This window comes from Seriola aureovittata, chromosome 10 (assembly GCF_021018895.1).
Source record: "Seriola aureovittata isolate HTS-2021-v1 ecotype China chromosome 10, ASM2101889v1, whole genome shotgun sequence".
In the NCBI taxonomy this organism is placed as follows: Eukaryota; Metazoa; Chordata; class Actinopteri; order Carangiformes; family Carangidae; genus Seriola; species Seriola aureovittata.
Genome location: NC_079373.1, coordinates 9317723 through 9330352, shown reverse-complemented (window position 1 = coordinate 9330352; position 12630 = coordinate 9317723). Strand labels below are relative to the sequence as shown.

The window sequence follows — 12630 nt, the reverse complement described above, 5'->3', positions numbered from 1 at the left end:
ACGTGTTGCAGCTTGCATCTATACAGTCTTGTGCAGCAGACTTGTGTACATAATAAAAGCTGCCTTCAAGACTTCAGGGTAAAGTCTTTCCCAGAGCAGCAAAGTACTAAAGCATGATCCTAATGACTTGTTATATAAAATCAAACACACTCACAATACGTCTGGATTCTTCCCATCATGCATTTCCTCTATTTGTTAGATTATTGTTAATCCGGCCTCTCTCTCTCTCTCTCTCTCTCTCTAAAATCTACTTCCTCCCCCTATGAGGTAACACTGGACACTTACAAACGCCCCACTCCTCCCTACTGTATTACAATAATATGCAACTTTGAACTTTCCACATATCAACAACAAGCTCATTGACAAATGTGTAACCGAAGGCGACTGACTCCTGGACGGGTGACCCATGACGGTGACTCAGCTTTTTGTCTTGGATGCCAACAGCAGACACATTCAGACCTATGGTTCACTGAATTTAATGCTTTAATTACAACTGGAGCAAATACAGTGAGACATAATGCAAGGGCTTGTTGATAAATTTGTTAATACATGGTGACGCCATGTAAAAGAAGGGCTGAAACAAGCAATTATTGTCATTACTGACAAACCTGTCCATATTTTTTTCATTTATCTTTTTTTTTCAACTAAAAGCCCAAATCCTGGAAATGATTATTTTATAAGATATAAAACAGAGAACAACAACGAGTTTAAGTCAATATGTGGTGTTATTACTTGTTAATATAATTAATTAATTGCAGATTAATGAAAAAAGTCTTTAATATCCGTCATATAAATAACAGCTGCTCAGCTTGATCACAGGCGGCTATAACGTGCATCTGTGCCTGTATTCTTTTTTTGAACATAACATCCAGTTTGTTGCTCCGTGGTGTCTGTGTGCAGGCCCAGGATTGGTGGTTGGTCCTCAGAGCAAGTGATGCCATCCATCACCTGACCTTTGCACCCCCCACCCTCCCCTACTTGTCCAATCAACCCAGCCTAATCTGTTACAACGGGGGCCCATCTGGACCGTATTAAAGTAATCCTTGTGATGTAATCCCAAAACAGCACTGCTTCCTCTGCAGCAAGAGAAGGACAATCCACTACCTGACCCCAGACAGAGGGACTTCCTCACTCCTCTTCCTACACTTCCTTCCTCCTCCTCCTCCTCCTCCTCCTCCGCCGCCTCTTCAACCGCCAGTAATCTGAGTGTCGCAGCAGCACAGAGACAAAGAATGGAGCCACACAGTGATTTCGCTGTTGGATCACTTCATGAACGACAAGGCTGCGGTCAATCCTGCTGCTCATACCAGCACAAACAATGCACAGAGTGTTTGACGTCCTGCAAGAAAGATGTGTATATGTGTGTGTGTGTGTGTGTGTGTGTGTGTGTGTGTGTGTGTGTGTGTACATGCTTTTGACTGCTTGTGAAACAGTCACAGGAAGTGTGAGGTGCAGTGCTTGCAAATGCTCTCGACACACAGCGAGAGCTGATGTGTCATGTCTCTGTGTGCGGGTAGCCCCAAGTGGAGTGAGCTGCTTAACTACACGTTTAAAGGTTGGGTTTTTTTTTTTTCGTCCAGTCTTGCATGCGCTCAGTTTGTTTGTGTAGTTACTGGTATCTGCTCGTCAAACTCAAGAAGTCTTCCAATCAGAGCAACCAATAAACACTGTCAGAGGAAGTGTGTGTTCTTCAACCACAAGAACTTTCCTCCCATGATCACCGAGCAGGTGCTGTGCAACATGTGGTTGACGATGTTCAACTGAATAAAAAGGGAAATAAAAATGTGTAAACCTTCACTGACATTTCACTTTCACTATCTCACTGTTGCTATGAAACTGGACAGTCACTTGTCCAGTTGATTCCCCTAGAATCCCATTAGGAACCATTAAGATGGATTTAAAGGAGCAAGTCTTGGCTTTGTTGTAAAGAAAGACAGAATTTAACGTGGATATTTTAGGACATTTAATAAATTCTAAATCCTGTCAATATCAAATCAGAACCTTTGTTTTTGTTGTTACAGAAACATAAAGCACACCTTAAGATGTATTTTATATTGATTAAGATTTAATGTTCAAAACTTCAGACTTAATTCTTGATTATGTTGAACACTAAATAAATGAAAGAAGCATCATACCAACTGGAACCTATGACACTATCTGATGCAAGCCAGTGTCAGACATCTGGAAAATTCAAGTGAAGCCCCAATGAGCGCAACTTATCTGTCTTTATCTGTTACCTTAAGACACCGCAGTGTCATCTCTCCTCTTGCTTCACGCTGCCTTTCATGTGTCCCTACGAGCCAGCCGGATTAAAGCTTTCGTTCTTGATCAGGTTCTCCATTTGTGTGCACGTCTGCCTTCCCATATGCTCTGTTAAATCAACCTCAGCATGACATGGTGCAAGCCACAGTGACTTCTTCTTTACAGTGGCTCGCTTTTGTTCTCAAATGTTAAAACTTTATTATTTTGGAATGATAACACTGCACTCTGTTTAATACATGCACACTCAAATGCCCTGGATTAAAAAAAAATGCTTGTGGTGAAATGAAATCCCTCTTAGACAACATCAAAAAAATAATAATAATCACAACGGGAAGTCTTTCCATAATGTGACGACATTATGTAACCACCAGAGGAATGTCAAAATCTGGCTGCCCATGACTGACTCAGTGTGTGTGTGTTTGTGTGTGTGTGTGTGTGTGTGTGTGTGTGTGTGGTGTGTGTGTGTGTGTGTGTGTGAAAGTATGTGAGGGTGTTTAGTGGGTGGAGGTGATGGCGAATGTGAAACCTTTATAAAACAGATTTCAAAAGTATGTTCATAAGTACAGTATGTGGAGTCGGTGTGTGTGTGTGTGTGTGTCTTACGTCGAGAATATGTGGGCAGCTGAGGACTTTTGCGCGTCATGACACACTATGAAAACACGCCTACGCTGAGTTACAGCGTGGAGCCGTAATGCACACATCATTAAATAGCGTTTTTTGCTGAAAAAAAAAAAGCCCTTTGTCAAACGCCAAGGCTCCTTTGCTTCTCAGTGAATTAATTAACACACACCTTCAGTGACAAAGTGGAAGCTGAACCGCTGAGCCAGGTACGACCCCAGACGAATAACTGTCACGATTCATAGCAGTAACATGCTCAAATGTCAACGCTTGTTAATTGTAGCCGGTGACTCACATCCCACAACACTCAATCGATTTTTAAAAAGCACAAAGGCAATGCAAGGACAAAGAAAGTCTGAACACACGGAGGAGGAAAATCTCACCTCTGCGGAGATGCGTCTGTTCCCTCTGTTCCTCAGACAAACGCCTGTGGGCGACTGCACCTCATCGGAGGAAGTTCCCGACGCCTGGTCACTCTCCCCATCCGACCCCATCTTCAGGTTCTCATGGACGATATCTGGAGCGGAGAGGGGAAGAAAAACAGAGGGAGAGAAAGGGAGGATGAGGGTTTGAGTTTGATAGATAGAGCGGGTCTGTGGAAACAAGGCAGGGCTCAGCAGCAGCGGATGACTTCAAGGGGAAAGAACAACACTTCCTCGAGCTCCGCTGTTCTTATCGAGCTCCCGGCTGTGTCGACCAGTTGATACACACAAGAGGAGTGTTAGGTTTAATAAGTTTGACTGATCCATTCATCACACTGTAATTTTTCCACGTCTAAACAAACTCAGGCTTCATACATATAAAGCAGATCGCCGTCTCCTCCAGGCTTTATGTTTGTTTATATTAGAAAATGCTGTGAATTTAAATAGTGCATCTAGACTGAGCTTTGCTTTAGAGTGTCATTATTTTTAGCCTTATTTTTTTTTTTTTTAACAAATTGTCTGACTGAACGTAACAACTGGAATGACGGACCTGATATTTATTCATGTGTCCGCACTGACATATGCCTCTAAGAATGGTGTGTTTCAGCACATAGTTTCACACATAATATATCAGACTCAGCTGACTCATGCTTTCAGGATATTCTACATTTATTTGAGCTATTCAACAGCTAGCTCGAGCAGCCTCACGTCCAAATTTAAATCTTGAATAAAAATCACGCCACTGTAGTGACAGATCCTACCTACTGACACTAAAGACATCTCCTGGACTTAAACCTCTATCACAGCAAAGACAAATATCGAACGCAATCATGGCCTGTGTGCATGTGGATAAGTGTGTGTGCGTGTGTCTCTCACCAAGGCGACTGCCATTGCGAGGCATGACCATGAGAGACCCCAGGCCTCCTCCAATGACGCTCTGAGGTCGTCGCAGCGGCGGCTTTTTAAAGGAGCCTGTGTACTGGTGAAGGAAGGAGTGGACGCTGTGTGCTGACGGAGGACGACCGTTCCTCACTATGGGCTCTGCAGGAGAGACACAGCATGTTTTTAATCTCTATGGTTGACTGAACATATGAGCATGGCTGTGACTGCTAGCAGAAACACAGAATTTTATAATGACACAAGGAACTATAATTAATGTCGATCAGGACTACTTAATAAGGTCAGCAGTAGCTTTGACACTACTGATGCAAGTTATACAGACAGCGTTCAGACCCCTTCATCTTTTCATATTCTGTCATGTTGCAGCCTCATGCTAAAATAAAAAAAAAAGAATTCCCTCATCAATACCTATCAATCTGACAAAGTGAAAACGGAACTGTAGAAAACTGAAATATCACATTGACATAGGTATTTAGACACTTTGCTATGACATTTGAAATTTAGCTCAGGTGCCTCCCATTTTTCTTGATCATCCTTGAGATGTTTCTACACCTTGGTTGGATTTTGATCAATTCAGCTTTTTGAACATGAGTTGGAAAAGCACACACCTGTCTGTATAAGGTCTCACAGCTGACAATGTATACCAAAAAAACAAGTCGTTGCCTGCAGAGCTCAGAGACAGGATTGTGTCGAGGCACAGATCTGGGCAAGGCTACAAAAACATTTCTGCTGCACTCAAGGTTCCCGAGAGCACAGTGGCCTCCATAATTCTTGGAACAACCAAGACTGTACGTGGAGCAGGCCGCCTGGCCAAACGGAGCAATCAGGGGAGAAAGGCCTTGATTGGAGTGTATGTATCAGCCTCTCGAAGATAAATAGTAGTGGCCTCAAAAATCCTGCACAAGTCGGATTAGAGTTTCCGCTAAAATGCACATAATGGATTATTTTTTCTACAAGTTGTAAGTTCTATGACTTTGTCTATCCTACTATTCTCTACTTCAGATTTATAACAAGCTTGTGCTTTTGTTGTTCTTGCTTTTTCTAAAGTATGAGGGCTAGTAATTAAAAAAAATGGCCGTCAGTTCTTTAACTTTTTCATGCTGATTGGCAGACAGTGAGGATTTCTGAGGAGTACTGACTGTCGAACTGACTAAAAGCTTTCTGATGCAGCGGCTTTACATGACGGGTTCCACACCAGACTGCATAAAATAATCACTATCGTTACATAAGTGGTTTTAAGTCTTAATCTATAGTGCATGTGATGTATTAACTGCAATGACTTAGTAAGATATACAATTGCATGGTAAACCATTACTGTAGCAGATAAGGCATGTGTTTCTATAAATGGATTTTATTTAGGAACACTGAATTTTTAATTTTCTTTATCACGGTTTAGAGAGGAGACAAAACGTGTCGAGCAGAGGGAGGCTGATGAAAAGCGTGAACCAGCACGACAGAGCAGTGAACTGATGAGAAAGGTAAAGGACAGACGAAGGAAATAGGTGCATTGCTGTACAACAGATTAAACATTAGCTTAGGTTCTGTAAAGCAATAGTTTAGGGTACTAAATATAAGATGAGAATTTGTGATATTGTCACATTTTTAACACACTAAAACAACACACGATCTAGTTACTAAGTAACCGCTCATACCCTGGCTGTTAAAAGAAAACAGTGTGATCTGATGCAATCTGATCCTTATGTGTTTAGATTTTTCCTGAAATTCAAATTCCTACACTGAAACTAGGGCCAGATAAATATAAACAGAGCTGACCACAATGTGGTCTGTTCTCCCAACCAGTGTATCGCTTATACTGTAAATCATAAGTGAGAGAGCTTAGTATGTAAACAAAACGACCACGGTGTGTCATTCGTCTTGAGAGAAAAACAAAGCACTTTGTTAAAAATCAAGAATGGAGCTAACAGAGGGATTTGTTCAGCAGTTACTAAAACACAGACTGTGACTGGGGGGGGGGGGGGGGGGGGGGGCTGAGCCCCACAGAAGCAGTTTAGCGGGACAGTTGGAGCTCAGACAGAGGGATACTGTAGGACACGTGCAGCAAGGACAGTGAGGATTAGGACGGGACATAAGGCAACAGCTATAGAGTCAATAATTTAATTTCAGAAAAAAACATGGCTACGGAGCATGTACATCAGTTTGTCGGAGAGAATGAACAAGTGCTTTTACTTCTAATAACTTCACGTGTATGATCAAAGTAATATTTGACACATATCAAGGTTTACAGTCACACGTATCTTTGGAACAGTGGTCAGAGTCAGTGAGTACAGACTGGAACCAGCTCATATAATACGTCTGAAACAGCGATGGGAACAAGTGAGGGATGGGAAAGTTGAACCCTATACTGAGGAAGCTAACGCTTTAATGTCTCTGGTTGTATCAGGCCATTGTGAGCAATATTGCTAACCAACAGGCAGTATGGGTTATACTTGATTTTTTTTTTAGATGATTTTTATTTCAGTGTGATTGTGAAGTACTTTGATTTGATTAACCTCTCTGCTCATTTTATCTATCAACAATTTCTCAATCCACTAAATCTGTTGTATGTAGATATTGACCGATACCTGCAACTAACTATTATTTTCATTATCAATTCATCTGTCGACTACTTCCTTGATTAACTGAAAAATCGTTCAGTCTATAAAATGTTAAAAAAAAAAAAAGTGCCTATCACAATGTCCAAGGGCCAAAGGTGACGTTTTGTCTGACCAACAGCTCAAAACCCAAAGATGTTCATTATCATAAAAGACTAAAAAACCTGAAAATATTGACATTTGAGAAGCTGCAACCAGAGAATTTTGATGACTCAAAATGATAAATTGACTATTAAATTGTTCCAGCTTAATTTTCTGATTTCCGATTAATCATCTTATCATTGCAGATCTAAAATGGATACTGTGATGGAGGATTTTATCCATAGAGCCTTCTCCAAAAACAAGAGAGTCGGGCAAAAAGGGAATCATACAGACTGTGGACAGATACTTTTTAAAAGTTGTGGGTTGTGAACTTAATGAAAGGATAATATTCAAATTATTTCATATTTTTCACTGAAAGTTGAAACACTGCATTTTGGTTCAGTGACTGCAGTCTTCCTCGCCTCAGTAGGTATTTGCTTGGGGCTCTGTAATAAATGAATGAATGTACTTTCCTTCCTACACCTGATTAGACAAATTCACCCCAGACTGGGGCTGTCATCAGCCACTGGCCATGATTTTCAAGCTGGAAAAAAAAAAAACATGGCACCTGTTAACTGTCAAACTTATCTTAAACTTGAACAAATCAGAGGCAGGAAATAAGATATGCAGTTGCAGGGTCATGCGTCATTTTATATCTACATTGTCTATAATGAATAGTTAACAAGATTTGTGAGCTTTGAGAGCAAGTGAGCCACGTCATAACCTAAATTACCCCCACAGCTCAGTGATTTGTCTGGCTTCAGTCTCCAGGGTCAACCAATTCTCTGCGTTTCTCGGACTTAAATCTTATCATGAAAATTAAGTTCACAAGACTTGGGCTGCCTTTTCGAAGCTGATTCAGAGTACAGAGGGTGTTCAGGTCTTGTTGAGCTACAAAAACAGATTTCACTGTGTAATCGTTTCGCCAGCACAGATGTCACAGATGTCTAAAAATTGAATATTTGGTATGTTCTAAATTATGAGCCGTGTCACAAATTTGTGGGGTTTTTTTTGTTGTTTTTGTTTTGCACACACTGACACATCAACACTGACTTAGAAGTGCATTACTGTGCAAACGCTTTAGGCAGTTTAGTTGTTTAGATTCTTATTCATCACGCAACACCATCAGGGAAATGTTATTCTGCAGCACGACAACAACTACAACAACCCCAAACACACACACACACACACACACACACACACACAGCCAGAGTCATAAGGAATTATCTTCAGAGACAAGAAGAACAAGGAGTCCTGAAGCAGATGGTCTGGCCTCCACAGAGCCCTGATCTCATGGAGTCGGTCTGGGATCACATGAAGAAACAGAAGAACTGAGCCAGACCCACAGAAGAACTGTGGCAAGTTCTCCAAGATACTTGGAACAACCTACCTGTCAAGTACCTCAGAAACTGTGCACAAGTGTACAAAGGAGAACTGGTGCTGTTAAAGGCAAAGGGTGGTCACACCAAATTTTGATTTGATTAATTTTTTTTCCATTGAGTGCACTTTGTATGGTAAAAAAGAATATTCATGGCATTATTTTTGAAAGCATCCTCTCAAACCTTTGCACAGTTTATGAAAGGTTTCCTAGATTTCCTGTGAAAACAGAAAAATACACAGCCCCCGTGTAATATCCAGGTCCTTATGCCACCTCTCTCTTATCTCCGTGCAGCTGCTGCTGGCCTGAGTTATACATGTTACATAATCAGATCAGGACCACAACACATTCCCCAATCAGAGTTCAGATCACATCTCATCTGGCTACTCCATTCTGTCTCCTCTCTACCCCACTTACTGTTACACAGGCTGCTAAAATCCCCTCACGCAAGCTCACACCACACACACACACACACACACACACACACACACACACACACACACACACACGCACACGCACACACACACGCACACACATACACACAAACGCGACATGTTTCTGTGTCCCCACTCACTAAGCACAGAACACTCTGGCCAAACCTGGTGTTAATCACTACACAAAAAGCTCTTTACAAAGCCCAGTTAGTTCTCAGAGGGAAGTGGGGAGGGGGGGCAGACTTGGACGATCTGATTGATTGAAGAAGGGGGAGAAAAAAACTTCTCATTTGGACAAAAGACAAGAGAGGAAACTGAGGACAAGCCTGAAAGAAGCTTGGGAGAGAACTTGGGGCCAAAAGAGAAGAAGAGGAGCTGAAAGATGCAAATAAAAAAAAAAAAAAAAACAACGGAAGGGGGGATGCATCAAGATGCCTGGCTGGTTTCACCAAGTCATCCAAGTCGCCGTGGCGATGTCATGGAAACTCTAGAATGTTTCCAGACCCTGAGTGCCATGGCAACTATGTGGTGGCACACCAAGGCATGCTCCCTCCCTCGCTCCCTGCAGATTTAGTGAATATCAGCAGAGATAAGCTGCTGTGCCACTATGCTTTTATTTTGACGCCTTGAGCGCCACAACCTTCACTGGGATCCAAGAGACTGAGGTAACCAACTACAGTATGTTTGAGTGTATGTATACAAAAGTAAATAAATAGTTATGTCACATGGACTCACCATAGTCAATACAAAGTTGAGAAGTGGATTTTCTCAACAGTCAATGTTAAGTGACTGGCAGTTGAAGGATTAACAACAGTTGGATGAACATGAAAACTCCCCCAGCTGAATGAACAGTGTAAAATAAGAACAGCTTTTTTAGAAAATATCTGGTTCTGTGATAAAACGTTTAAGACTGTGAACATAAAAGCTTAACAACAAATGTCAACCACAACTCAATCGGTGCATTTCATTAAGAAATATCCAGCCATCAAGTCTAAAGTCCTGTTGAGTGTGCTGCTAATGGAGAGCTGAAGTAAAAAATTAGTTGCTAGTAACCTAAAAAACATTCAGCATTTTAACTGATTCTGGGTCAGCGTTAGATAAAACTGGGATTCGGCTTTGGCCTTGGATAAAAGTACTCTATGTATGCAGTCCATCAAAATTCAGCTACTAAATCCTATTTTAGTCATGCACTTCATTACATAAATGTGCTGGAAATGTTACATGTTAGTCTGGTGTTATATATAAATAAACAGCCTTGGACTTTATTGTTTTATCCTTCACATTTCATAGATATGTGTGACCGGGAGCCTTCCCTGTGTCAGATAAACTTAACTAAAACCTTGAGTCACTTGTCCGCAAAAATAATGATTACACTGTAATGTATATTATTTATTCACTGATGGAATTTTAAAATCCACAACTGCTGCAACCTGTCAGAAATCACCAACACACGCTCAATGTATCAGGAGCCAAAGATCACATGAGCATTGCAGCTCTGCTCATGGTCCTGTCAGAAAATGTAAAAAAGAATTATGTAATAAAGAATATGAATGTGTAGTCAGTGACATGTATAAAATCTTCTGTCACAGCACTACATAACATTATCTGTTGTACTATCCATATATACTGTGCTATGGAAAATTTTAAGGGAAATCAAATGAGACCTCTAAGGGCCAATTAAGAAGAACTACCTCAAATACAATCTAATACAACAACCCTGCAATAAATCCAACCTTCATGAAGGTTATAATGTCTGTGTTAAAGAGGTGTTGATTCAACTGTATGATCATGGTGAACTATACTGCAATACAGTAGTAGTGTTTCTAATATTTAGTCTACACTTATTGATATAAATGAAGGAGAAAAAAAAATTCTCATTATAATGTGATACAATTCAAGCATTGTAACTGTAGCCGAAATGACTGAAGTTGAATCAATGTCTCTCTAAAACAGTTTCAACCAAAACTGAACATTATAGTCTTTGTGAAATTGGAATTTACTGCATTAGACAGTATCACAGACAACAGTCCTTATCGCCATATCACCCAGTCCTTATGAATACCAAAAAGCCATTACTTTATAACACAACAAACATTCTGAATTTGCACCTCTGACTGGCCTGTCCTCCATAGCAGCATCAGCTGAGGCTCATGGGTATTGTAGTATTTAGAGCCATTTGCCATACCAAAGTGATGCAGCTGAAATAATTCAATGTCATGACCATGAAACAAACATCATCATTATTCAGGAGATTCGTGTTATTATGTTGAGGAACTAACAGAAATTTACAGAGATGCAAAAATACTTCTGGATAAAGCAGCTCTTTCCATTCCACTTTACACATAACATTTACAGTCGCTGCAAAACCCTCACCACTGTCCTTCAGGCCGTTCTCCTCGATGGTCATCTGCTCGGCCAGCTCAGACAGCGACTCGTCGATGGTGTGGCTGCCTCGAAGCGTCTGTGAGAGGCGTCTCTTGAACCGCTTCATCTTCTCCATGGAGCTCTCGGGAAGGGGAGGCCTGGGGTTGACAAAAAGTTAAAAAATTTAAAAAAAAAAGTATAATAAATAAATATTTGAGTTGTGATTGTAACACATGTAAGACAAGGATAAGAAGATATACAGCTTGTTTTAGCTACAGGAGAATATTCACTCTATGATGTGGACCATAACATTTCAAAATCAAAATGGAATATAAACCCCCTTGATTCAAGACAAAACACCTCATCCACCTGCAGCCATGTTTCACAATCCCACATCAAGAGCTAAACTGAAATCAAAAGACACGGTTAGATCACCAGGCCTCTGACTGAGCGAACAAAGACACGGACCAATCAGCACTCTGACGTTAATTATGACTCAGCTCATTCAGGCACATTACTTTACATTCCTCCCTGTGGGAAAACATGACAAGTTGGTGAGAGATTCTTACGGCTGAGTTTAGAGTGCAGTCCCTGGCACACCGAACTATAAAAGCAAATCCTAAACCAGGGGGATTTGCTGCTGAATGGAGCAGGACTAGCCCAGGCCACACTGAGTCCACATCACACATTCCAGTTGCATTTACTGTGTGCATGAGAGTGACTGAGTGTGAGAGCTAGACTCTGTGTGTGTGTGTGTGTGTGTGTGTGTGTGTGTGTGTGTGTGTGTGTGTGTGTGTGAGAGAGAGAGAGAAAGAGAGAGAGAGAGAGAGAGAGAATTTGTGTGAAAAGGGTTTCAAATCAAGACAGAAGATATTTGTGAATGTTTGGCAGGAGCAGATTACATGCAGCCTCTCCCTGTGACCTCAATGGAGAGATCATGACTCCACTACAACTGCGAGCCTGGACCTGTGTCTGTCTGTCTGTCTGTGATGATGATGACGATGATGATGATGAGTAAAAGCAGACATGAAAACACATGAGCAGTACAGCCCTTAAGGTCTCGCTGGCTGTCAACTATTTCCCAGTGACAGCCTTTTGTCTTCCAAATATCACTCATAACACGAAGTTTGTCCAGAGACGCATCAAGTCGTCGCCTTCAGTATGACTGAAAACTAGAGCTGCTTTCTAAACGTGACCCTGACTCACACTTTTTTTTTTTTGCCTGTGTGATTGTGTAAATCAAAACAGGATAAGCATGTCAGACTACAAAGTTCATGTCTCAAAATATGGCTGCAACTGACAGAATTATTTTCATAAAAAATTTAATTAATAGTTCCTCTAAAATTTCATAAATTCGTGAAAATGCCTTTTTTTATATTCCCGAAGTTTCTCCAAATGTATTCAATTTACAAAGATATGAAGCAGAGAAAATCAGCAAACTCTCACATTTGAGAAGCTGGAAACCAACAAATGTTTTGGCGTTTGCTCTTGACGGATGACTTCATTGATTAACAGATAATCAAACTTGCTAAATCAGATTCGACTTGAAACAGGTTAGA

General features: G+C 40.9%; 1 protein-coding gene across 3 annotated transcripts in view; it reads right to left on the bottom strand.

The window, feature by feature from the left end:
- The window catches only part of LOC130176120 (cyclin-dependent kinase 17-like), a 33292-nt gene that overhangs the window by 10959 nt on the left and 9703 nt on the right, over positions 1-12630 (bottom strand). For 2 of the 3 annotated variants that reach the window (XM_056387029.1, XM_056387028.1), the window contains exons 2-4: positions 11081-11229; positions 4179-4343; positions 3264-3397 (exon numbers count right to left, since the gene is read on the bottom strand). In XM_056387029.1, the coding sequence (XP_056243004.1) occupies positions 3264-3397; positions 4179-4343; positions 11081-11207 (426 nt within the window). In that variant the 5' untranslated portion in view covers positions 11208-11229. The remainder of the gene's footprint in view (positions 1-3263; positions 3398-4178; positions 4344-11080; positions 11230-12630) is intronic. The other variant, XM_056387030.1, reaches the window with a different exon arrangement.